A 27,876-nucleotide genomic window follows, 5' to 3' on the forward strand; every position below is an offset into this window, starting at 1 on the left:
GTGCACCACTGTGCCTGTCATATCTGAAGGTATTTTTTATTAGAATGATGGGAAGTTTCCCAGGAGAGAAGTCTGGGAGCCTTTCAAAATGATGTTAAATGATGTCCAAGGCTTGTGATGTCTAAGACCATTGAGGCAGCTTAAATTTAAAATGACATCACATTGCAGGCTCCCTGTGTGGTGATGTCCTTTCAGGTTCCCACTTGTTCTTCCTTGGGCTGGGGAGGTGGCTTAGTGGGGAGACAGGAGGATTCCAGGGCCTCAGTGGCCAGCCAGTCCTGCTGAATCAGAGCTCCATGTTGTAAGAGACACTATCTCAGGAAGTGATGGGATAAGTAAGGTGGATAGTGATGACTGAAGACACCTGAATAAACCTCTGACCTCCTCATGAGCATGACTGTATGTGAAACACACACACACACACACACACACACACACACACACACACACACACACACACACTTCTTGTGTCTCTTCTAGGATTTGATTTCCCTCCTCCTACCAGGAAGGAATTAAAACAGTTTTATGAGTTGAAGACTGGTCTTGGCTATGTTGAAAATTTGAGGCCAGCATTGCGAGACCTTGTCTCAAAACTTAAAAACCAGAGTTTTATATATCTTTGGCTTGAGACATGACTTTAGATGGGCTGGAGAGATGGCTCAGAGGTTAAGAGCACTGCCTGCTCTTCCAGAGGTCCTGAGTTCAATTCCCAGTAACCACTTGGTGGCTCACAGGGATCAGTAAGTAATGGGACCTGATGCCCTCTTCTGGTGTGTTTGAAGACAGCTACACTGTACTCACATACATAAAATATAAATCTAAAAAAAGAAAAAAGAGAAATAGTTTAAGAGCAAAAATGTTTGATTTTTAAAAAATTTTCTAGTGTTCTGTCCTTATCTATAGAGTGTCTTTGGGTTTTTGGGAAATCCTCTACCAGTGAGCTAAAAACCTTCCTGGTTCTTAGGTTTTCTGTGGTGTGTGTGTGTGTGTGTGTGTGTGTGTGTGTGTGTGTGAGAGAGAGAGAGAGAGAGAGAGAGAGAGAGAGAGAGAGAGAGAACTCATGAGGGGTTGACAGCAGTGAGTCCCTTGACTTTGTGACAGAAAACTGAAGCATCACAGCTGGTGTCTCTGTAGTCATTCTGTCATGACCCAAGTGTCAAACATGCTCTTTGCTGCCCATGGGTGGGTTAAGGAATATTGTGAGCCAAGCCCTCTGTTAAGTGTAGGGATTTGCTTATAAATGTAGGAATGTACACTTTGGGCAGGGTTCAGCAGGGCTGGATTTCTGTACCTTAGTCACTGTTCCCTAGGGTAGCTCCTCTCAGAAGGAAGGGGCCATTTTTCGAGATGGCTGACTCTGATGACAAACTGTCCTTTGAGATAGACTCTCCACAGGGCTGCTTGTCCTTCCCTTTACCATGTATGCTGGGCCAAGGGTGTGTACTCCAGGGGGTACAAAAGGACATTGTACTGTATGCCATAAACTCCACTATCCAAGAAGTTATGGATGTTGCATAAAGTAAAAGAGAGTGGGACTAGACCACGTTCCTCAATCAGGCAGCATCCCTCACGGAAAGAGAACTAAAATCTCTCTGTGTGTGTCTCTCTCCCCCTTCTCTGTGTCTCTCCCCTTCTTCCTCACTCTCTCCCTCTAACTCATTCCCTCTGTTTGTGTGCCCAGAGGGTGGGGACAGTTGTGAGCCACCTGATGACCCTGCTGGGAATCAGACTAGTGTCCTCTGCAAAAGTAGTATGTCTTCTTAACCTCTGAGCCAACCCCAGAACCCCATTTTCTAATTTTCTTTTTTCCCATATAAAATTTTCTAGTATTTATTTCTCCAGAGAGTTCTGATGTGATTTCAAGTATTTAACTCATCAGTCGTTTTGTATATGTCTGACAGTGTTTGTGTGTGCATGCAGGTGTGCATGTGTGCATGTGTGCATGTGTAGGTCAGAGGACAATCTGAGTTGATCCCCACTATTCCTCTGACTTTAAGGCAGGTTCTTTTAGCTCCTGCTGTTCTTGGGCATCTAGAGCCATGGCTCTCAACCCGTGGATGGTTACCCCTTTGGCAGATGCCTAAGACCATTGGAAAACATATATTTACATTATGATTCATAACAGTAGCACATTTACAATTATAAAGTAGCAATAGAATAATTTCATCATTGGGTACACCAGCATTTGAGGGACTGGATTAAAGGGTCACAGCCTTAGGAAGGTTGAGAACCAGTCCTCCAGAGGTTCTCCTGTCTCCACGTCCCGTCTATCATCAGGTGTACAATGGTGGTTACAAACCTTCACCTTTGTCCTACAAGCTATAATTTTGAACTAAAGCAAAATGTGTTTATTCAGTTTCTAAACTTGCCATCATTTAAAATGATCCCACCTGTCCCAAGTCCACAGTTTCCTAAGACACGTGAGGGGAGCCCTTCATCGTGAGGTCTTAGAAGCAACAAATGATAAAGTAAAAACCCACACACATTAAAGTATTTATAACGTGCATAAGGCAGTATAAAATCCCAGTCCAAGAGAGAGTAATGTGGGCATAGAAAGGAAAAACAGGGAAAGAAAAACTAAAAATGTAAGACTGAAATTACAACAAACACTCTTGTAGCTTCATATCCAGCATCTGGGGCTCTTGAAGGAATCATCAATGCTCCAGCAGCCTTTGGGAGCCTTGCCCCCTCTCCTGCTTCTTGCAACAAAGAGGTCCTTTTGCGGGGGTTTACTCCCATTTTGTGTCTGAAGGATTTCATGGTAGATACCTTATTCTCCTGGCATCTCCCATTGCACTGGGATCTCCTTGTCCACTAAGCATTCAAATTCTCAGCACAATGCAGCACCTGTCAAGGCTGTCCTGAGCCACCTTGCCCAGCTTCAGTGGCTTCTAGTAGGCTAGTGCAAGCATTCAAGTCTCCCAGTGCTCTCCTATCTTTCAAGCTTGCAAAAGCAATAGTATGTTACATTGTTGACATGTCCTGCTGCCTCCCCTAGCCTCTGTGTGCCTTTAAAGTTCATTGTGGGATAATGGTTCCCTAGGTGCCCATTTTGCAGAAGGGAATCACTTCAGCAGCATTCTCAGTTCAGACGTCCTCCTTTTGAATATATATTTATACTATTTAAGCTGAAGCCCTCAGTGGCTGGGGTTTTGCCTTCAAGGCACCTGCCCTACTGTCCCAATCAGGATAGGAGATTTCTCTTTAATGGGTTAATCTTAGCATGACAGCTGTTTTCTCCCAATCTACCCGCCCGCACCTTGATTGTACCTTCAAACTCTCTCACATCGCTTTCTGCGCATACTAAATATTGCCATGTCTTCCTGTTCTGTTCAGTGCCCTTTCACAGGAGACCTGGGCAAGAGGACTGAGCAGTAACTATAGCACAGCCTGAATATATCCCACCCTCAGGTTTCTGCTGCCAATCAAATCAGCCCATGACTTGAGTCCAGTCTCATTTAAGTTCTCAGGACAGGAGCATAATGAAGCCAATGGATGTCGTGTGGCTGAGTTCTTAGAGGAGTCCTGTTCCCCTCAGAAATTTTATTAAGCACATCTTCATTGTCCATATTTCCATCAAGATTGAGGTGCTCTGAATTATAATCTCATGCACAGAGTATGGTGATAACTTACATTAGTCAGGGTCTTATCAATGAAAATCTCACATGTTGTTGTGAAATCATAAAAATGACTGTCTTTTACCCCCACTAGATCCGGCACCGCAGTGCCCCAAAATATCTGCTAGAAACACACATCCCAACTCTGTGGCGGCCCAGTGTCTCTAGCTGACACACACTCTCTTACACTTAAGTCTGTACATGACAGAACACACAGCACAATAACCTCTGATCCAATTGAGAAGATATAATTGTCCACCTAAACATACAAAACCCTATACACACCCAACCCTTAAGAATATTCACAGCAACCTGTAAATACACAGAGTGGAAGCTTAACGTCAGCCTCCATGTTCTCTCCGTGGATTCCCAGCCATCTCCTCCAGTCTTCAGTCTCCTTCTGTTCCAGTCTCCCCCTCTTCCCTCAAGCTTTTCTCCCGCCCACCCTTCCTTCTCATCCAATGACAGGCCTCATTTCATCTTGTACCTGCCTCACCTGTATGACATCATCTCATACTCACAAGGCTACCTTCTTCCTCTCTTCTTGCAATCAGAGTCAAGCACACGTTCTGGCATAGTTCCTGATACATACTTCCGGACTACATGTGAATCTCCTGTGTACTGTGTGCAAACAGCCCCTGCCAGTAAAACAGCTGTTGGCCTTTTAGCTTCTACAGGAAATAGGAGGTGGAAGTTCCAGTAGGGAGAGAGGAATTCTGGGATAGAGTCAGGTGCAGGAAAAGACTTCACCCTGCACTCGGAGGAGACAGAGATATGAAATTGATAGTGGTATCCAACCCTGCGTCATACATAGAACAAAATAAATGAGTCATGTAAGTTACCAGCTGCTCGCGGTTGAAAAAAAAGCATATGGCTTAAGCATTTATTCATAATTAAGTCTCAGAGCCATTACTTTGGGACCTGGGCCATGACTTTACACGCAGCCTCCAGGATTTTAGGAAGTTTTCTATCCCTGGGCAAGTAGGGCTTACATGTTACAGGCCTTTTTGTTTTATATGTTTCTTAAGCCACTTCATCTTTAAACAGACTATTAGTCAGCACGGGAAGAATGTTCTATCAGATCTGCTTATGGTATTTCTAGGGATTTTCTGACCTGGAATTTCAAACTTTTCCACATCCCTTTAGCAAATCAGCCCCAAGTTCCTCCTAACCACATGGTCAGGTTATCACAGCAATGACCTCACTCCTCATACAAACTTTCTCCATTAGTTACCTATCTCTTCTCAGTGAGAAAATAACTGGGAAAATAAGCCCAGAAAGGAAGGGATTCCTTTGGCTCACAGTTGAAGGGTCCCTTCTACCATGGTGGGAAAGTTGTAGTGGCAGGGGCATGAGGCAGCTGCTCATGTGAGATCTTAAGTGAGGAAGGAAAGAGACTTGTGGGTGGTAATTCAGGTCATTTTCTGATTTTGCTTACCCAGGGAACACAGTCCTGGGATGATGTTGCCTACATTCAGGGTGGGTCTTTGCTCTCAGTTCAGCCTTTCTGAAGGACTCTTGTAGACCCTCCAGAAGTCAGCTTCCGTGACGATTGTAGATCCAGCGAGACGGCAGTCGTGATTCATCAGTGTGACTGTTATATCAGTGTTATTGCATATTTATCTGAGGACATGAGTTATGTCCTGCATGTATCTTATTCGATATAGCTCAGGTTGACCTTGATTGTTATTCCTCTTGCATCAACCTCTCAAATGATTATAGGTGTTATCCTTGGTTTATTTATAGTTTAGCAGGTTTATTTTTAGAAACTGCCATCTGTGATTATGGCGTTGGCAAGACCAAAGTCTATGGCCCTAGACACCTGGTAGGACTTCAGACAGATGGTGAAGCTGTGTTTTCAGATCAGGCTTCCTTCCTGACTGCTACAGTCAGTGTTTGCACTCAGGTCCTTCTTGTACTCAGTGTCCTGAGGAGGTAATCAGTTTCCTCTGCTCTCTATTCCAGCATCAGTCTGGTTTTTGGTCCTCCAAAGAGAGACGACTTTGGTTGGGATACATTAGTAGAGGAAGCAGTCAAGAGTTTAGTCAAATCGAGGGAGGAAGCAAGCAAGAATATACTCTGAAGAAAGAGCCCATCAGGACTGAAGAGATGGCTTAGTGGTTAAGAGCACTGACTGCTCTTCCATAGGAGCCAAGTTCAATTCCTACTACACACATAGTGGCTCAGAACATTCTGTAATTCTAATCCCAGGGGATCTGACACACATTTCTCTGCAAAGCTTCTAGAATCGAGCATGTATGTGGTGCAGATGCAAACATGTCTACACATGAATCTGATAAATAAAACAAAATATAAGAATGCTAAGCCAAGCTGAACAGCTGTGGCTTCCACCCTGACAAGTGCGGGCCTCTTACTTCCCTACAGTGTCTTTCCGTGTGCCTCCTCCAGTGTGGACTCTTTTAGGAAAGGTGAGTGTTTCCCCCAGAGGTTTATTTCAGCCAGAATTCAGTGTCAAAGTGTCTGTGGAATTGTAAGACTTTGCATGTGCTTTTAAGTACTTGTGATGTTGAAAAGTTTCCTGGGGGAAAGGGAAACAGCACTGTGTGTAAAATCCCCTTGGGAGGAAGTCATGAGGCTGCTTTATTTTGATCTCTCTGTCATGGACCCCTAGCCTCCATAGTCCCTCATTTCTTGTTTGGGGAACCCTGAGTTGACCAGTCTGGACTTCTCCACTGACCTCTGCCCATATTTTTCTGTATCAACCGTCAATCAGTTACCCTTACACTCTGTTTCAGGACTTTGAACTTGCTTTTATCTGTCAACCTTTGAGATGACGCACCCATTGTTCTTTATATCCTGGTTTTGGGGGGGACTGTTGGCTCCTTTAACTTGTCTAATAATGGGGAGCAAGACGGTGGGAGTGTTCAGTGATTGTTAAGTCCAAGAAATGGTGATCTAGGGTTTCTGGACAACATACCCTCCCGGTAATGTCAATGCCCCATGTCCTGCTGGGAAGACAATTCATTCCAGGCTTGTTCTTTCTTAACCTGTACCCTCTCTGCTCATAGCCGTTCAGTCTGGCTCCTTTCCTCCACACAAACACTCTGAACTCTGACCCTTTAGCTGCCAGGCGTGTTCTCCCAGCCAGGACATTTATCTCTTCAGTTTGACCATGACTGGATTCTCAGGTCTAGTTCGGAATTGTTTCTGTCCAGGATCTGAGCTGCTAGGGGATAGGACTAAACTCTGCAAGACCGGAGTTGGTGAGCAGAGGCATTCCAGAGATAGGTCTGCAGTTCTGCAGTGAGAAATTCTGCATGCTGCACCCCCACCATCGAGATGTGCAGAGAACCTTCAGAGACGCTCAGGGAATGTCCCGTCCTGAATGAGGCATCCTGGCACCTGTGCTTCCTGCTTCCTGCTTATCAGCAGAATGTTGGTCTTAAAAGTGCAGGTATGCTTGGCAGGGAATAGAGAGGCAAAGATTAAAACAGAGGCAGAAGGAACACCCATTCAGAGCCTGCCCCACATGTGGCCCATACATATACAGCCACCCAATTAGACAAGATGGATGAAGCAAAGAAGTGCAGGCAGACAGGAGCCGGATGTAGATCGCTCCCGAGAGACACAGCCAGAATACAGCAAACACAGAGGCGTATGCCAGCAGCAAACCACTGCACTGAGAATAGGACCCCCGTTGAAGGAATCAGAGAAAGAACTCGAAGAGCTTGAAGGAGACCCCTTATGAACAACAATGCCAAGCAACCAGAGCTTCCAGGGACTAAGCCACTACCTAAAGACTATACATGGACTGACCCTGGACTCTGACCTCATAGGTAGCAATGAATATCCTAGTAAGAGCACCAGTGGAAGGGGAAGCCCTGGGTCCTGCTAAGACTGAATCCCCAGTGAACTAGATTGTTGGGGGGAGGGCGGCAAGGGGGGGGGAGGATGGGGAGGGGAATACCCATCAAGAAGGGGAGGGGGGAGGGGGATGTTTGCCCGGAAACCGGGAAAGGGAATAACACCCGAAATGTATAGAAGAAATACTCAAGTTAATAAAAAAAAAAAAGTGCAGGGATGGCTGTAGATTTGGTGGCCCAGAGTCACCTTTGCCCTTAACTCAGAGGTGGTGCATCCTAAGATTAGATCGCCTGCCTGCGTGTGTGTCTATTGCCCTGAGTTCCTCCCCTCCACTCCAGTCTGGCTCTGCCCCAGTTGTTTTGGCCCGTTGCCCAGGCAGGAAGGAAGTGGCTGAGCCTCGGAGGGCTTGATTGGTTCAGTCCAGCCCAACCCAGCCTCCCACACAGCTCTCTGCAGTTAAGAAGCAGCAGATAAATGCGTTTTTGCAGGAGTGGGGAGAAGGTCTTAGAGGACAGGCTGCTCCTGAGATAAGGTACCAGCTTGGGGTGTGAGGCAAGACAGGGTCGTGACTCTGAGCAGGATGAGGTTATCAGCGTCGGGATGGCCCATGGATCCAACTGACCCTGTAACTGTCTGTGCTTCAGGCAGGGCCATTGCAGACTTTCAGCAACTCTTGTCTGTGTGTCACCCCCCTCTTTCTCTCTCCTATTCGGTCTCTTCCTGCATTTCCTTCCCGTTCCCTGCTCTGCTCCCAAATCCGCACAGTCTCTGTCCAATGCTCAGAATTCTGAAGATTTCCGGGTTCCTCTTCGAAACCTCAGAATCTCATCCTGTGTCTGTCTCCTCAGCAGGATGCCGTGGCTAACTGTGTCTGGGCTGGACCTAGGCTCTGTGGTGACCTCGACATGGCATCTTCTGCTGCTTGGAGCCGCTTCTTGGATTTTGGCCAGAATTCTTGCCTGGACTTACTCATTCTGTGAGAACTGCTCCCGCCTCAGATGTTTCCCTCAGTCCCCTAAAAGAAACTGGTTTTTGGGCCACTTGGGCACGGTAAGTATGGTGGCAGATAGGCTCGGGTATCCGGGCTTTGTGTTCCTTAGAAGTTAGAAATTGTCTGGGGCCTGAAGTACACAAAAGCCAGGAAAATTAATGCCCCCCTCTCTCCTCATCACACTCCCACATCCATTTGCCTGTCGGTCTAACCTGGGCTCAGCAGCCTTTCACTTTGCCTTACCTGGCACCAGCCCCACTGTGGGTTTCACTCTCACCAGGACTGGGATTTCCCTGAATTCTTGGATGCTTGTCCTATCCAGCGGGTCCCGTGGTGAACAGCACAGAGCAGTGGTGCCGTTGGTATATTGATTGTCATTGTTGGATTTGAGGTCTTCCTTCACTTAGTCTAAGGTCTTGCCTCCTGTCTGGCTCATCTCTCTTGCTTTCCGATCAGCATCTGTATCTCTCTGAGTTGCTACTTGCCCTGTAGGATTCAGCCGTGATTCCTAACCTCTGCCTACTCTTTGGGGGCAGAAGAGTGATTGTATTTTTCCCCCTTTCAACTTCTTAGCCACTCTCCTTTCTTATCTTGCCCTCCATCCTGAGGATGCACTAGGGGCTCCATTATGCAATTTAGGTAGCAGGTGAACATTGTGTAAGGTGGGTAGTGATTACCTGAAGTGCCTAGAGTTTGTGCATGCTAAGCAATGACTCTATTCCAAAGCCACATCGCTACATGACCATTTTCTCTCTGGTCTCATCATAATGACTACACTTTCTGGGGAGGGGGTTTTTCCTTCTCAGCCCACTTCCTGGTCACCAGATTCCCCTGCTCCATGCCGTACTGGCTTTTTGTTGCAAAACCACATCTTATGATTCCATATCACTCATAACATAGATATCATCACCAATGCCATTCATTCAAGTACTGCTTCTCTCAACAGAATCCTTTTTCTTACCAACATCCTCACTTCTCCCTTCTCCTCCCATTTCTTCTCAGCCTCCCCATCCTTTGTTCATACTACCCTATCAGCTTCCTGATGGTCCCCTTTCATCTGCCCATTGGTTCAGATTCCCATCAAGATCCAAAGTCCGAGGTTCTTGGAAATATATTTTTTTCCTTCAACCATTTGGAAAATTGTTGGCTTTTGATTACCCCAAACTTCCATGTTTTTTGTTGTGTTGTCCACAGTGATATGTAGATTCAGGTGACTTGTCAGCTCCCATTCATATACCTCCAACATGGCTCTTTGTGTACTGAGACACCAGGTGTTTGCGACTGCTTCTTCTCCTCCTCCTCCTCCTCCTTCTCCTCCTCCTACTTCTTCTTCTCTCCTCTTCCTCCTCCTCCTCTTCTTCCTCCTCTTCCTTCTTCTTCTTCTTCCTTGTTTTTTAAAGACATGGTTTGTATGTGTTTCTCTTGCAACTTGTTCTGTAGTCCAGGGTGAACTTACACTCACAGAGACTCACCTGCCTCTGTCTCCACAGGGATTAAATGCTTGTGCCAATGCCACCAGACCTCTGCCATCTGCTTATGGACAAAGGATCATTGTCATTGTTCCCTTCTCTGTTCCTCATTTCTGTCACACTAGTGATTTCCAGGTCCCTGAATCCTGGGTCTGCTTCCTTCATTTTCTCACAGCTCTCTGGTGCATTGGCTTGTCCATCTTCCTAGAAGCTCCTCTTTGGTTTCAGAATTACATGCTTCCTGGTCTCCACTGAGCTCCCTGAGGTCCTTCTCTGTCCACTGCTCGGTTCCCTTCCCCCTGAGCTTTCCACATGACCCCACTGCCACCCTCTCCTATTTTCCCTCTCCCGTCTTTCTTGAAGCTTTCTCCTTATCAAGAGGACCCAAGTCCTAAGTCAGCCTTCAGTTCCCTCCTTAGATGACTTCCAAGTTCACATCTCTCTGGAGCTGGGAATCAAGAGTTTGAAACCTCCATGATTCTTTGTTGCAAATCTGGGGAGGTGCCTGCACAGAGCTCGTGTTAATAGGCTGTGGTAAATTAGGGGCCAGGAAGAAAATTGGGTGGGATGAAATTAGCTCTAAGTTCACACCTAACTGGAATGGAGGATGAAGGAGTGGTGAAGGAAGGGAGAAAAAGGAGAAACAGATGACCTACCTGTAGGAAAAAAATCCCATAGAGAAAAGATACACACCTGCCGGAGAGAGCGGAGAGTGAGAGTGAGTGATCAGATGAAGGAAATGGAGAAAAATCATAATGATGATAAAGAAAGAAGCACACACACACACACACACACACACACACACTCACACACACTCACACACACACTCACACACTCACACACACACTCACACACACTCACACACACACTCACACACACTCACACACTCACACACTCACACACACACTCACACACTCACACACTCACACACACACTCACACACACTCACACACTCACACACTCACTCACACACTCACACAACTCACTCACACACACTCACACACACTCACACACACACTCACACTCACACACTCACACACTCACTCACACACTCACACACACTCACACACACACTCACACACTCACACTCACACACACACTCACACTCACACACACTCACACACTCACACACACACTCACACACACACATTCACACACACACTCACACACTCACACACACTCACACACACACTCACACACTCACACTCACACACACACTCACACACACACACTCACACACACACACTCACACACACACTCACACTCACACACACACTCACACACACACACACTGAGATCTATCACTCTAATTGTCTTCTGCTATTAGTTACCTACTACATCGTTCACTGTCATTTACCTATGTTGTCCATCATGTGTCTGTCTAAATATCTTCTGTATATCTGTCAGTAGTCTATCATCCATCTGTCTATCCTCCTCCTCCTACTCAAGCCCTCTATCAAGTAGTAAGTCATCTATTATCTACAATTCAGACTGTGTATATGAATATCTCTCTCTCTCTCTCTCTCTCTCTCTCTCAATATCTATCCATTCATTGATCCTTCAATTATCTATATCTAGATCACAAAACAAATGAATGAGAAGAGTGGTGCACCAGAGAGAGGGATGTAGATATACTCGAGGGTCCAGGAAGGGGCACGTGTTGTTGAACTATGGACTCCTCAAGAGACTGGGATGAGTGGTCCAAGCAGGAGAGTTAGAGGGATGAGGATATTTGGCAGAGGACAGGAGCATCCAAGAGGCCATGCATGTACTGAGTTCAACCTTTTCCATCTCAAGATCCAGAGCAATGAGGAAGGCATGCGGCTGGTGACTGAAATGGGCCAGACTTTCCGAGATATCCATCTCTGTTGGCTGGGACCCGTCATCCCTGTGCTGAGGCTTGTTGACCCTGCATTTGTTGCCCCTCTGCTCCAGGCCCCAGGTATCCCTTCTAGGATCCCAACCAATGGCTCCTTCTCTGTCTCTTATCTAAGCTCTTTCTATCCCTCAGGGTGAGCAGCAGATGGGGCTATCCCTGACAGTGGCCATGTCTCTGCAGCTCACCTGTTGAGTGACTTTAGATAGCATCCTGAGTCTCTCTTGATGCTGAAATCTGAGCTGTGAGTGTTAGAAGCTCAACACAGTGTGACCTAAGCCCATATTGGCTGGGAATCTACTTGGAGGTAGAACACTTGCCTACCATGAGCAAAGTGGTAGGTTCCATACTAGAACTGGGAACAATGACCTAACTTTTTGATGAAACTTTTTGTGCCTCTATGTGTATGGCTGTGGTTGTGGGTGCATGTGTGTGTGTGTGTGTGTGTGTGTGTGTGTGTGTGTGTACATGCATGTGGAGGGCAGTAGACAACCTGAGGTGCTATTCTTGGAACTCTATCTACCCTTTTTTAGACCAGACCTCTTTCTTCCCTGGAGCTCGCCCATTAATCTGGATTCTCTGGCCAGTAAGCCCCAGGGATTCTCCTTCTCTACCTTCCCAGCAGCAGCAACACAATACAGACATTTAAAATATTTGTTTTTGAAGCATTTATTTACTTATTTTGATGTTCTATGTAGCTCTAGCTGCCCTGGAGTCCACTTTGTAGACTAGGCTGGCCTTGAACTCACAGAGACCCACCTTTGTCAGTCTCCTTAGTGTTGCTATTCAAGGTGTGCAGTACCATGTCAGAATTTATTTTTATTTTATGAGTGTTTGTTTATATGTATGTATGGATAGCACATGTATGCAGATTCCTCAGTGACCATAAGAGGGTGTCAGATGCTTTGGAAGCAGAGTTACAGGTGGTTGTGGGTTGCTATGTGGATGCATGAACTAAGCCAAGATATTCTGTAAGAGCCATCTTCTACTGACCCATCTCTCCATGCACAGGGATGGGATCTTTAAGTTGTACTTCATTCATTGTGTTGTGATCTGAGAAGAGAGAGAGTTTACCCCTTCAAAAATGACATAGCATCTCCTTTGCAACCAGCAAAGTGGACAGATTTCCCAGAGCTCAGCTCCAACCCTTTGGTCACACAGTCAGTCTTACCTCTGAGATTCTAGGTTTCTTTCCTTTTCACGTCCTGCATTTCTCCCTCATTATCAACCCTCTGTGCTACTGGGTTCAGAATAAAGACACTGAGTTGGATAAGGCTCTGTGGTGTGGGTCTTACATTCCTTTTGGTACTTCCTGGCCTGGGAGTAGTTAACTCAGAGTAGCAAGCTATTACCAATGTGTGTATCTTGCACTATTTACAATGTGTACATTCCTTTCAAAATGTAGAGTGCAAATGGGTCTGTATGGTCCTATGTAGAACAGAACAACATAGTGCCGTTTGACTTCCAATTTGTCCTCAGCGACATTCACCAGTATTCCTGTAAGATATGTACCTCCTAGGTGAAGAGTTGACGTTGTGAGAGGAGTGTAACATAGGCGAATTTCCCCCCACCTCCCCAGTTCAGTAAGTGTTAGCTGCCACAGCCACCTTGAATAGAAGTGACGCAAACTGGAGACATTTGGGACAGGGATGGAATGCAGAGAACTGAAGGGAAAGATGCACCAGAGTCCAGAAGGGTCAGCTGTGGCTGATGGGCCCTGGGTATGCCTTGTGGCTGGAGAGGGCAGAATCAAGTCGTCATGGTAGGCACATGGTTCTGAGAATAGAGAACGATGTGTTTATAAAAACGCAAATAGAGTGGGTATATATTCTATGGAGGTGTGGTGAGGTGTGTGGGAAGGGGGTGCGTCTGTGGGGCCGTGCTGAGCCATCACTTCCCCCTGAGGAACCAGCTTCATGATGGTATAGCATAGAATAGGTTATTTATGGCATGGAGAAAGCAGTCAGGAGGGTAGTAGAGGCAGAGAGAGAGAGAGAGAGAGAGAGAGAGAGAGAGAGAGAGAGAGAGAGAGAGAGAGAATGAGAAAGAGGAGGAGGAGGAAGAGGAGGAGGAGAAGGAAAAAGAGGAGGAAGAGGAGAGGAGAAGAGAGGAGAAGTGGAGGCTGGCCATGCACGTGGAGAGAGAGGTGGTAGGGAAATTGGGTGAGAAGAGACAAAGAAGGGAGAGGGTAAGAGAGCAAGAGAGAGCAAGAGAGTGATCAGGGGGCAAGCAGCCCCCTTTTATAGTATCAGACTCACCTGCCTGTTTCCAGGTAACTGTGGGGCAGAGCTTAGACAGAATGCTAACAGAAGAGCCCTTAATTCTGATCTTTTAATGCTTTGTATGGGATCAAGGAGAGAGTTAGAGGGGTCTGTGACATATCTTGGTCACATTTAGGACTTGAATGGGATCATATTTAACTGCTAATAAAGGATTATTTGAAGTCACAATCCAGTCACATCAGACTTTTAGACACTGTGGTGGCATGTCAGGGAACTCCATGAGTGTTATTTATGACAGGTCATGATACCATGTGGCCTTTTTGTATATAACAGGGTGTGTCAGGACATGCCAGAGAGCCACAGTGGACAGTGTGTTCTATGTCTCTGCAAAGGCCTGTAGACTTTGTGTACTAGTTTGAGAGGTAGAAGACGTGGTTGACCATGTAGTAGCCATGTGCAAGTGTATTGAGGAATCTCATGCCCTATCAGGTGACCTTTGCTCTCCCTGGCGCTGCAACCTGGTCTGGTCCTGCCTGCCTTCCTTCCTTTTCCATGGTTCCTTTGTCCCTGTCCCCTTCCTGCCTTCCTGTGTTTGGAGGGGAATTGGAAAGCCCTGGGGATGGGAGTCCCCACTCTTCCTGTAGTTCATCTGACTTTCTCTTCCTGGCCTCTGATTGTCCTCCATCGTGACAGCTTTGGTGGCCCCAAAGGACACGACTTTCTTACGCTTCCTGAAGCCCTGGCTTGGTGAGTATGTTAGGCTGAGGGTCAGGAGGAACCTTGAGGTCAGAGGAGTTTCCACCTTTGCCTCCTGACATTGCTGCCTTCCCAGGAGATGGTCTATTTCTGAGTTCTGGTGACAAGTGGAGCCGCCATCGCCGTCTGCTGACACCTGCCTTCCATTTTGACATCCTGAAGCCCTATGTGAAGATTTTCAACCAGAGCGTGAACATCATGCACGTGAGTTCCTCAAACCTAGGGTTCCTCAAACCACACAGAATATTGCAGAAAAGAAAATGGCTTCAGGCTGATGGAATCTGATGGTGCGGTTCTGTTCTGTGGTCTCGGGGACATCAGTTTTCTTCTCGTGCCTCAGTTTCCCCATCTTTAAAGCGAGAATAGTAATCTGTACTTAAAAGATGACCGGGATGGTACCCTGGAGTCCTGCTCCTAGCATGCGGATGAGTTCACAGCAGATGAGTATCTACTCTTCTTCACAGGATCCCTGGAAAGTCAACTAAAAGTTGATGTTGACTACAGAAGTAGGTCTTTCTGTGTAGGGCACTGGTTCAGACTTCATTGCCCTACAGGTGGCCATGGTGACACACTACTTAATACCTGTCTGGGGACACTCAGCAGTAAAGATTGTTTATCATAGGCCAGTCCACGCTTCATCAACAAGACCTCGTTTCATAAAAACTTAGATCCTAGAGAGAAGTTTGTTGGGAAATGGGTGAATATGGTCAAAATTTATTTAAAAACTAAACCAAACCTAAGGTCTTGTATAGAGCTGAGATCACTCTGGTTGTCAAGCATGGAAAATCCTCGTTTTGAAATGGAGAAAGCAGAAACTTTACATGGACTCAGTGTAAAGGCTGAGAATCGAGGACTTATAGAATCCTGAAGTTACTTCTAGAGCCAAGTACAATGATGATCACCACTAACACTGAGTGAGCACCTTCTGCATATGAAATAATATGCCAGTTCCATGGTCTACATTGGTTGATGTAATTTCCATGTTGCTGTTTTGTAGAGATGGTATGACTGTCATATTATGGTTGATTAAACGAAAGATCAGAGTGGTCTGTCCATCTTCTCCCAATTTACAAGAAATAAGACTTCATGAAAGGGAGAGAGAACAATGCAGTATACTTTGTGGGTAATAAGTCATGTCAATTTACATGTGCTTGAAGACTTTACCCACGTAGAAGGCAGCAAGCTGACCAAAGGCACACAGAGACAGAATTAGACTCAAGCCTTCCATCTCCTAACCTAATGTCTTCATCTGCTACAGTAACATCTTCTGCTCCTGTCAGAGTTAGGTTTTCCCTGGTATAAGGGCTCTTTTCTGGTGTTTAGTGTTGAGAAGGAGCTCCGCTCATCCCCATCTCTGTTCTTTCTCTGGTCAGGCCAAGTGGAAGCATCTATGCCTGGAAGGCAGTGTCCGTCTGGAAATGTTTGAGAACATCAGCCTCATGACCCTGGACAGTCTGCAGAAATGCCTCTTTGGCTTTGACAGCAACTGTCAGGAGTGAGTCCCTGTCTCAGCCGTGGAATAGGACCTTAAGACAGCCCATATATTCTTTTCTTTTCCCTTCCATCCCCTTCTTTTCTCCTTGACAGGGTCCCAGTCTGTAGTCTCCTTTGGAACTCCTTATGTAGAGCTTTTGATCCTCCTGAATTCACCTCCTAATTGTTGGGATCACAGTCAGGAGCTACCATTTCCAGCAAGTGGCCAGATATTAAAGATGTTGAATGCCCAACCGGAAGGGTGTGAACTCCATCCTGAGTCTCCCAGAGCATAAGAGAAGGTGTCTGTATAGGAGGGTGGTTCCTAGTCACAGTGACCTTGGGCAATCTAATCAATACAAGAGCATTGGAGAGATACAGGATACAAGGGACTTGGAGAGGAGGGTCTGAGCCTGAGCAGAGTTACAGCAGGGGAAGAGGAAGAAGAGCAGGAGCAGCTGCTGAGTGAATGAGGGGATGAAATGATGCCCACATATACCCAGGGATCCCTGTCAGGAGGGTGCTTGTGGGGAGCAGGAAACAGAGTTTGTGTGTGATGGCTGCTTTTTCTTGGATGGATCCTAATCCTGGGACTCTGGCTGGAGTTTTACTGTGTGCTAATTGCTTCCTTTCTCCTCCTTGCCCTGCAGGTCTCCCAGTGAATACATTTCTGCCATATTGGAACTGAGTTCCCTCATCATAAAAAGGTCACAGCAGCTCTTCCTGTACCTGGACTTCCTGTATTACCGCACTGCTGATGGACGGCGCTTCCGCAAGGCCTGTGACCTGGTGCACAACTTCACGGATGCTGTCATCAGGGAGAGACGTCGACTTCTCTCCAGCCAAGGCGTTGATGAGTTCTTGGAGTCCAAGACTAAGTCTAAGTCTAAGACTTTGGACTTCATCGATGTACTCTTGTTGGCTAAGGTGGGCTCCTGTGGGGTGTGGGTTGCAGGAACCCCCATGGTCAGTGTTAGACAGAAGCTGGACTTGACCAGGAGGTATTGGGGAGTTACAGACCGTGCTTCTGAATCTAGGCAGCACACAGGGGTCCATTTTAGCTGTGACTCTTGAAGGCTCGGCTGACAGAGCAAACAGTGGCCAGGAAGTGGAAGAAGAAACCAAGCAGCTGTGGGGACGACAGAGGAGGCCCCTTGTGTGCACAGTGGGCATCAGACACTGTGTTCTCCCTCCTGTCTTAGGGGTTCGTGACTGTGAAGGGACACCATGACCAAGGCAACTCTTATGAAGGGCGTTCAATTGGGGCTGGCATACAGTGTCACAGGTTCAGTGTATTATCATGGAGGGAAGTGTGGCAGTGAGCAGACTGGAGGAGTTGAGAGTTCTACATCTTCATCTGAAGGCAGCCAGGATGAAACTGTCTTCTGAACTGGGTAGATCTTGAGCATAAGGAGGCCTCAAAGTCCATCTACACAGTGACACAGTTCCTCTAACAAGGCCACCCCTCGTCCACTAAGGCCACATCTCCTAATAACGCCACTCTGTGTGACCAAGCATTCAAACACACGGGTGGTCAGAACACCGCCTCAGACACGGTATGAATTGAGGGTCGTGTTTTATCTTCAGGATGAACATGGAAAGGAGCTGTCAGATGAGGACATCCGGGCAGAGGCTGACACCTTCATGTTTGGAGGTGAGAGTCCCTGTGTAGGTCTTACAGAGGAGGTAGAGGTCTTCCAATCCCAAGTAGGTGTTGTGCGGAGACCTAGAATCCTTCCTTCTTTCTATCCATTCCTTTTTGCGGCCTTACTGTCTGGACTCAACTAACCCATTGTGCTGAAACAGGTCAGAGACCCAAATCTGCCTGTCTGTCTACCCTTCAGGCCATGACACCACAGCCAGCGCACTGTCCTGGATCCTGTACAACCTGGCAAGGCACCCAGAATACCAGGAGCGCTGCCGTCAGGAGGTGTGGGAGCTGCTGAGGGACCGAGAGCCTGAGGAGATTGAATGGTGACTATGGTAGTCTCTGCTGTTATAGCTTCTGGTCAGCATGGTCAGTGCTGCATTTCTTACTGAGTGTGTCTGTCTAACTCAGTCTGGCTTACAGAGACTTAACACCTTTGCCCAGTTTGGACATCTTCATTTAATTAGTTACGCCTCACATGGCAAATTACGGTTCATTACTGTTCATTATGGAGTTTTCAAGGCCAATCTGTTTTTCTTGATTCTCTTCCTCCCACCTCAGGAATTTCCTTCTGGCTTTTGTATCAATTTTCTCTTTGTAGTTCATAGAGGACACCTCCACTTACATCCTTGTGAAATCCCATGGTGGACCTTTGTGTACTTTTAGTGACGTTTTGTATATCTCAAAATACCAGGGGTGCTCTTCCAGGGGTCCTGAGTTCATTCTGAGTAATCACGTGTCGGCTCACAGCCATCTGTAGTGGTATCTGATGTCGTCTTCTGGTGTCTCAGCAACAGCGTACTCATATAGTCTAAATCAATCAATCAATCAATCAATCAATCAATCAATCAATCAACTCAAAACTCAATAGCAAGGGGAAGAAAGGATTTTGATAGCCTCACCATGAAGAAATGACAAGTCTTCGGAATGATAGATATTTTCATTAACTTACAGTTTTAGTGTTTCTGATGTAACTGAATGAATCCACCGTATATTTGGAGGGGCCAATATTTTTTGTTTTGTTTTATTTTTGGATAGGGTCCTACTGTGTAATTGTGGCTGACCTTGATCTCACTGTGTAGGTCAAGCTGGTCTTAAACTTACAGAGATTTGCTTGCCTCTGTTTCCCAAGTGCTGGGTTTAAAGGTGTGCGCCATTGATGTGCAAGCATTTGTTTTATTTATCTGTTTATCGAGACAGCTGCTTGTTTGGGTCATGACAGCCTCCAACTTACTCTTCAGCTGAGACTGAGTTTGACCTCCATCCCCCTGCCTCCACTTCTCTGCTCCTGGGATTCTTTGCCTGGGTGTATTTAATCCTTTTTATTGCCAATTGCTAGTTTTCTTAACCTCTTCCTCCTAACCTCACTCCAGCTGTGTGTGGACTTTCCTCTTGTGCCTGCCTCAGCCTTGTGTTCCACGGGCTTCATCAGTAACTTAGCTTTTCAGAAAGTATTTTCATTTTTATTACTGTGGTTTTGTAACAAGTTTTAGTGAGTGGTAGGTGGGCCCTCTTTTATTGTTAACATCAGTTTCCTTTGCATGGACTCTGGCTTTAACTTTAGTGGCTATTCATTCTTCTAAGCAGAGTAAAGTTGTTGACTGGGGATGCAGTTAGTGGTGGACATTTGCTTATTATTCAGGGCCCTGTGAAAACCAGTCCTGGGAAAGGATTGTAACGCACAGATTCACACACACACACACACACACACACACACACACACACACACCCCACATAGACACACACACAGACAGACACAGACAGACTGACACATGCACACACACAGACACACAAACATATAGACAGACACATGCAGACACACAGACACAGGGACAGATAGACAGACAGACACACAGACAGAAGACAGACACACACAAACACACACTTACACACATAGACACACAAAAAGACACACAGACACATGCACAGACACACAGGCACACACACACACACACACACACACACACACACACACACACACACAGAGACATACATGCCACTCATGCCTAGGTAAGCAACATTAGTAACCTTCATCAGGTCTCAATCAGAAAAGACCAAATAGACAGGAGAATGGGTAAGAGGACAAAGTGGTTTTAGCAGATGTGGGAGAGGGATGAGAGAGGAATGTTGGGTGAGTATGATCTATATACATCACATACATGTATGGAAAGATAAAAATGCATTTTCAAATGACAGGAAAACCCAGCTAAGGTTTATTGGATAGTATTGAAAAATGTTAATATAGAAATGAGTAGCCGGGAGGTGTCCGCACACACCTTTGATTCCCGTATTCTGCAGGCAGCGGCAGGCAGATTTCTGTGTGTGAGGGCAGTCTGGTCTATAGAGTAAGTTCTAAGACAGCTGTAGCTACACTGAGAAATAAACAAACAGAACTTACACCTTTATAATGCTGGACCATTCCTCCACTGCCTCTCTGCTCTTGACTACATAGTCTCATTTAAATAACCTCTTAGGCCTTTAAGAATGTTCATTTCTGGGGCTGGAGAGACGGCTCAGTGGTTAAGAGCACTGAATGCTCTTCCAGAGGTCCTGAGTTCAATTCCCAGCAACCACATGGTGGCTCACAACCATCTGTAATGGGATCTGATGCCCTCTTCTGGTGTGTCTGAAGACAGCGACAGTGTGCTCATATATAATAAATAAATAAATAAAAGAAAATAAAAAAGAATGTTCATTTCTGCATTTATGAAAATTTTTATTACATAATTGAGGTTTGAAGTAACGTCTCCTGTAGCCTAGGTTGGCTTTTTATTACTGATTCCTGACTCTCCACAGCCAATTTATCAAATGCAGGATGCCTTTGGAGGGGTATGCTTTAATTAAAGTATTTCACATTAAGCTCGCCCCTCCCTATGATTTTCTGATTTGGGGGGAGGGTAATCTTTGATCCAATGTCCTGGATCTCCATTGAACCCTGTGACATAAAAACCTGGGAAGTGGAATGGAAACACCAGGAGTTCAGGGTGTTCCTAGTAGCTCGACACAAACAAACAAAGGAGCCTGCAGACATCTTTGATTCATCCGGAATATGATTTGTTACAGGACGAAGCATGAGAGGCAAGTGGTTATAATCCAAACGGATGCCAGTGAGGCTGAGGCAAGTCCTGATTTTCCTGACTAATTGTGTGCTGTGTTCCTTAGGGACGACCTAGCCCAGCTGCCCTTCCTGACCATGTGCATCAAGGAGAGTCTCCGGCTGCACCCCCCAGCTATAGACCTCCTGCGCCGCTGCACCCAGGACATTGTGCTACCTGATGGCCGGGTCATCCCTAAAGGTGCCCTCAAAGGCAGGGGTGAAGGGAAGAGCCGATGGGACGCATCTGAGTAGGGTGATGGTTCCTAGGGTAGATCGGAGATAGTACTGACCGGATCCTCCTACCCAACAGGGAACATCTGTGTCATCAGCATCTTTGGTATTCATCACAATCCTTCAGTGTGGCCAGACCCTGAGGTGGGTGCTGCTCCAGGCATTTTCGGGACCTGGGTAGGGGTGTGTGGCCTAAACCTGGAAACAAGCTGTCACTTCTGTCTCCCTGTCCACTCCTCTTTTGGGGCTAGCTGGGTGTGCGCAGAGAAGCAATCTAGAAACCTCATCTTGTCTCTCCCCTCAGGTCTTCGACCCCTTCCGCTTTGACTCAGAAAATCGTCAGAAGAGGTCACCTCTGTCTTTTATTCCCTTCTCCGCAGGGCCCAGGTGAGGTCAAATGGCTTGGTGTGATGGGTGGATTGTGGGGCTGTCAGTTGGTGGAGTTTGGATGGTTGGATTCTAGGTCTCCTTCCCACCGTCTGCTCAGGGTGCGTGCAAAAGTCTGCAGAACCCGGGATTGGAATGGGAAGGGCTGACCAGGCGTGGCCCGGACTGGGTCAGGTTGGGTCCAAGCGCTCAAGCTCTCTTGTGTAGGTCCTGGCACCAGGGTCTCCACCCTGTCCTCCTGCAGGAACTGCATAGGACAGACTTTCGCTATGAACGAGATGAAAGTGGTGGTGGCGCTGACGCTGCTGCGCTTCCGTGTCCTGCCGGATGACAAGGAGCCGCGCCGGAAGCCAGAGATAATCCTGCGCGCGGAGGGCGGGCTGTGGCTGCGGATGGAGCCCCTGAGCACAGACACTCAGTAACCCTGTGTAAACTCCCCGTCACTCTCCTCTGCACAATGCAGAAAAAGCGGAGCCTCACCAAGAGCCAGCAGGGGGCGCGGAAGGACAACAGACCCTGGGAGCCTGGGCAGGGCCGCTGTCTGAGTCCAAGAGCCTTTCTAGGTGACCCACAGGGCCCGCAGACTGATGAGTGTTGCACCCAAGCTGAAGGAAGGCCTTTATTCTTTTGGCCATAGGGAGGCACCATAGATGCTTAGGTTTATTGGCAGATTTGAGGCAGTTTTCTTCTTTTCTTGTTTTTGAGATAGGGTCTCAAATTTTAGTGGATACAGCAGGCTGGCCTTTAACTTGCAGCAAATCTCTGGCCTGACCACCCGAGTGGCAATTAGAAAGTGCACCACTGTGCCTGTCGTATTCGAAGGTATTTTTTATTAGAATGATGGGAAGTTTCCCAGGAGAGAAGTCTGGGAGCCCTTCAAAATGATGTTAAATGATGTCCAAGGCTTGTGATGTCTAAGACCATTGAGGCAGCTTAAATTTAAAATGACATCACATTGCAGGCTCCCTGTGTGGTGATGTCCTTTCAGGTTCCCACTTGTTCTTCCTTGGGCTGGGGAGGTGGCTTAGTGGGGAGACAGGAGGATCCCAGGGCCTCAGTGGCCAGCCAGTCCTGCTGAATCAGAGCTCCAGGTTGTAAGAGACACTGTCTCAGGAAATAAGGTGGATAGTGATGACTGAAGACACCTGAATAAACCTCTGGCCTCCTCATGAGCATGACTGCATGTGAAACACACACACACACACACACACACACACACACACACACACACACGCACAATTCTTGTGTTTCTTCTAGGATTTGATTTCCCTCCTCCAAACAGGAAGGAATTAAAACAGTTTTATGAGTTGAAGACTGGTCTTGGCTATGTTGAAAATTTGAGGCCAGCATTGCGAGACCTTGTCTCAAACCTTAAAAACCAGAGTTTTACATATCTTTGCCTTGAGACATGACTTTAGATGGGCTGGAGAGATGGCTCAGAGGTTAAGAGCACTGCCTGGTCTTCCAGAGGTCCTGAGTTCAATTCCCAGCAACCACTTGGTGGCTCACAGGGATCAGTAAGTAATGGGACCTGATGCCCTCTTCCGGTGTGTTTGAAAACATCTACACTGTACTCACATACATAAGAAGTAAATCTAAAAAAAGAAAAAAGAAATGATTTAAGAGCAAAAATGTTTGATTTTAAAAAAATTTTCTAGTGCTCTGTTCTTATCTATAGAGTGTCTTTGGGTTTTTGGGAAATCCTCTACCAGTGAGCTAAAAACCTTCCTGGTTCTTAGGTTTTCTGTGGTGTTTGTGTGTGTGTGTGTGTGTGTGTGTGTGTGTGTCTGTGTGTGTGTGTGTGTGTGTGTGAAAGAGAGAGAGAGAGAGAGAAAGAGAGAAAGAGAGAGAGAGAGAGAGAGAGAGAGAGAGAGAGAGAGAGAGAGAGTACGAGAACTCATGAGGGGTTGACAGCAGTGAGTCCCTTGACTTTGTGACAGAAGACTGGAGCATCACAGCTGGTGTCTCTGTAGTCATTCTGTCATGAACCAAGTGTCAAACATGCTCTTTGCTGCCCATGGGTGGGTTAAGGAATATTGTGAACCAAGCCCTCTGTTAAGTGTAGGGATTTGCTTATAAATGTAGGACTGTACACTTTGGGCAGGGTTCAGCAGGGCTGGATTTCTGTACCTTAGTCACTGTTCCCTAGGGTAGCTCCTCTCAGAAGGAAGGGGCCATTTTTCGAGATGGCTGACTCTGATGATGAACTGTCCTTTGAGATAGACTCTCCACAGGGCTGCTTGTCCTTCCCTTTACCATGTATGCTGGGCCAAGGGTGTGTACTCCAGAGGGTACAAAAGGACATTGTACTGTATGACATAAACTCCACTATCCGAGAAGTTATGGACGTTGTATAAAGTGAAAGAGAGTGGGACTAGGCAATGTTCCTGAATCAGGCAGCATCCCTCATGGAAAGAGAACCAAAATCTTCTGTTTGTGTCCCCCCCCCCCTTTGTGTCTATCTCCTTCTTCCTCACTCTCTCCCTCTAACTCATTCCTCTGTTTGTGTGCCCAGAGGGTGGGGATAGTTGTGAGCCACCTGATGACCCTGCTGGGAATCAGACTAGTGTCCTCTGCAAAAGTAGTATACTCTTAACCTCTGAGCCAACCCCAGAACCCCATTTTCTTATTTTCTTTTTCCCATATAAAATTTTCTAGTATTTATTTCTCCAGAGAGTTCTGATGTGATTTCAAGTACTTAACTCATCAATCATTTTGTATATGTCTGAGAGTGTTTGTGCGTGCCTGCAGGTGTGCATGTGTGCATGTGTAGGTCAGAGGACAATCTGAGTTGATCCCCACTATTCCTCTGACTTTAAGGCAGGTTCTTTTAGCTTCTGCTGCTCTTGGGTATCTAGAGCCATGGCTCTCAACCCGTGGATGGTTACCCATTTGGCAGATGCCCAAGACCATTGGAAAACACATATATTTACATTATGATTCATAACAGTAGCACATTTACAGTTATGAAGTAGCAATAGAATAATTTCATCATTGGGACACCAGAATTTGAGGGACTGGATTAAAGGGTCACAGCCTTAGGAAGGTTGAGAACCAGTCCTCAGAGATTCTCCTGTCTCCGCGTCCCATCTATCATCAGGGGTACAATAGGGGTTACAAACCTTCCACCTTTGTCCTACAAGCTATAATTTTGAACTAAAGCAAAATGTGTTTATTCAGTTTCTAAACTTGACATCATTTGAAATGATCTCACCAGTCCCAAGTCCACAGTTTCCTAAGACACGTGAGGGGAGCCCTTCATCATGAGGTCTTAGAAGCAACAAACGATAAAGTAAAAAACCACACGCACTAAAGTATTTTTTTTTGGTTCTTTTTTTTTTTTCAGAGCTGGGGACTGAACCCAGGGCCTTGCGCTTCCTAGGTAAGCGCTCTACCACTGAGCTAAATCCCCAGCCCCACTAAAGTATTTCTAATGTGCATAACATCCCGGTCCAAGAGAGAGTAATGCGGGCATAGAAAGGAAAAATAGGAAAAGAAAAACTAAAAACCTAAGACTGAAATTACAACACTCTTGTAGCTTCATATCCAGCATCTGGGGTTCTTGTGGGAATCATCAATGCTCCAGCAGGCTTTGGGAGCCTTGCCCCCTCTCCTGCTTCTTGCAACAAAGAGGTCCTTTTGCGGGGTTTACTCCCACTTTGTGTCTGAAGGATTTCATGGTAGATACCTCATTCTCCTGGCATCTCCTATTGCACTGGGATCTCCTTGTCCACTAAGATTCAAATTCTCAGCACAATTCAGCAACTGTTAGGGCTGTCCTGAGCCACCTTGCCCAGCTTCAGTGGCTTCTGGTAGGGTACTGCAAACATTCAAGTCTCCCAGTGCTCTCCTGTCTTTCATGCTCGCAAAAGCAGGTCCTGCTGCCTCCACTGGCCTCTGTGTGCCTTTAGAGTTGATCATGGGATAATGATTCCCTCGGTGCCCATTTTGTAGAAGGGAATCACTTCAGCAGCATTCTCAGTTCAGACGTCCTCCTTTTGAATATATATTTATACTCTTTAAGCTGAAGCCCTCAGTGGCTGGGGTCTTGCCTTAAAGGCACCTGCCCTACTGTCCCAATCAGGATAGGAGATTTCTCTTTAATGGGTTAATCTTAGCATGACAGCTGTTTTCTCCCAATCTACCCTCCCGCACCTTGATTGTACCTTCAAACTCTCTCACATTGCTTTCTGCGCATACTAAATATTGTCTTGTCTTCCTGTTCTGTTCAGTGCCCTTTCACAGGAGACCTGGGCAAGAGGACTGAGCAGTAACTATAGCACAGCCTGAATATATCCCACCCTCAGTTTTCTGTTGCCAATCAAATCAGCCCATGACTTGAGTCCAGTCTCATTTAAGTTCTCAGGACAGGAGCATAATGAAGCCAATGGATGTCGTGTGGCTGAGTTCTTAGAGGAGTCCTGTTCCCCTCAGAAATTTTACTAAGCACATCTTCATTGTCCATATTTCCATCAAGATTGAGGTACTCTGAATTATAATCTCATGCACAGAGTATGGTGATAACTTACATTAGTCAGGGTCATATAAATGAAAATCTCACATGTTTTTGTGAAATCATAAAAATGGCTGTCTTTTACCCCCACTAGATCCGGCACCGCAGTGCCCCAAAATATCTGCTAGAAACACACATCCCAACTCTGTGGCGGCCCAGTGTCTCTAGCTGACACACACTCTCTTACACTTAAGTCTGCACATGACAGAACACACAGCACAATAACCTCTGATCCAATTGAGAAGATATAATTGTCCACCTAAACATACAAAACCCTATACACACCCAACCCTTAAGAATATTCACAGCAACCTGTAAATACACAGAGTGGAAGCTTAACGTCAGCCTCCATGTTCTCTCCGTGGATTCCCAGCCATCTCCTCCAGTCTTCAGTCTCCTTCTGTTCCAGTCTCCCCCTCTTCCCTCAAGCTTTTCTCCCGCCCACCCTTCCTTCTCATCCAATGACAGGCCTCATTTCATCTTGTACCTGCCTCACCTGTATGACATCATCTCATACTCACAAGGCTACCTTCTTCCTCTCTTCTTGCAATCAGAGTCAAGCACACGTTCTGGCATAGTTCCTGATACATACTTCCGGACTACATGTGATCAGGCACAGCCTGTGTAACTGGGGCAGCTGACCTTGTTTACAGAAGTCAATGCATGTGGTTTGTTACCTCACACGAACAACAGCTGTAGAGAGAATCTCCTGTGTACTGTGTGCAAACAGCCCCTGCCAGTAAAACAGCTGTTGGCCTTTTAGCTTCTACAGGAAATAGGAGGTGGAAGTTCCAGTAGGGAGAGAGGAATTCTGGGATAGAGTCAGGTGCAGGAAAAGACTTCACCCTGCACTCGGAGGAGACAGAGATATGAAATTGATAGTGGTATCCAACCCTGCGTCATACATAGAACAAAATAAATGAGTCATGTAAGTTACCAGCTGCTCGCGGTTGAAAAAAAAGCATATGGCTTAAGCATTTATTCATAATTAAGTCTCAGAGCCATTACTTTGGGACCTGGGCCATGAGTTTACAAGCAACCTCCAGGATTTCAGGAAGTTTTCTATCCCTGGGCAAGTAGGGCTTACATGTTACAGGCCTTTTTGTTTTATACATTTCTTAAGCCACTTAATCTTTAAACAGACTATTAGTCAGCACGGGAAGAATGTTCTATCAGATCTGCTTATGGTATTTCTAGGGATTTTCTGACCTGGAATTTCAAACTTTTCCACATCCCTTTAGCAAATCAGCCCCAAGTTCCTCCTAACCACATGGTCAGGTTATCACAGCAATGACCTCACTCCTCATACAAACTTTCTCCATTAGTTACCTATCTCTTCTCAGTGAGAAAATAACTGGGAAAATAAGCCCAGAAATGAAGGGATTCCTTTGGCTCACAGTTGAAGGGTCCCTTCTACTATGGTGGGAAAGTTGTAGTGGCAGGGGCATGAGGCAGCTGCTCATGTGAGATCTTAAGTGAGGAAGGAAAGAGACTTGTGGGTGGTAATTCAGGTCATTTTCTGATTTTGCTTACCCAGGGAACACAGTCCTGGGATGATGTTGCCTACATTCAGGGTGGGTCTTTGCGCTCAGTTCAGCCTTTCTGAAGGACTCTTGCAGACCCTCCAGAAGTCAGCTTCCATGCAGATTGTAGGTCCAGCGAGACGGCAGTGATGACTGATCAGTGTGACTGTCAAAGAGCCTCAGACAGAGGAGACTCTCGGTCCAGTCCTGAGGACACCCACCACCCCCGAACACATAGCACTCAGTCT

The 27,876-nt window shown here is 46.4% G+C and overlaps 1 protein-coding gene across 6 annotated transcripts; it reads left to right on the plus strand.

The window, feature by feature from the left end:
- Window positions 1–7,835: 7,835 nt before the first annotated feature.
- On the plus strand, window positions 7,836–22,764 carry Cyp4f5 (cytochrome P450, family 4, subfamily f, polypeptide 5). Of its 6 annotated transcripts, none has more exons than XM_039078523.2 (13): window positions 7,836–7,974; window positions 8,294–8,492; window positions 11,700–11,844; window positions 14,694–14,747; window positions 14,833–14,960; window positions 16,130–16,251; window positions 16,880–17,156; window positions 17,817–17,883; window positions 18,074–18,203; window positions 21,040–21,173; window positions 21,285–21,349; window positions 21,510–21,592; window positions 21,837–22,764. In XM_039078523.2, the coding sequence occupies exons 2-13, from the start codon at window positions 8,295–8,297 to the stop codon at window positions 22,012–22,014; spliced, it is 1,581 nt and encodes a 526-aa protein (XP_038934451.1). In that variant the 5' UTR covers window positions 7,836–7,974; window position 8,294; the 3' UTR covers window positions 22,015–22,764.
- The last annotated feature ends 5,112 nt before the right edge of the window (window positions 22,765–27,876 follow it).

The sequence above is a fragment of the Rattus norvegicus genome, chromosome 7 (assembly GCF_036323735.1).
Source record: "Rattus norvegicus strain BN/NHsdMcwi chromosome 7, GRCr8, whole genome shotgun sequence".
Classification (NCBI taxonomy): Eukaryota; Metazoa; Chordata; class Mammalia; order Rodentia; family Muridae; genus Rattus; species Rattus norvegicus.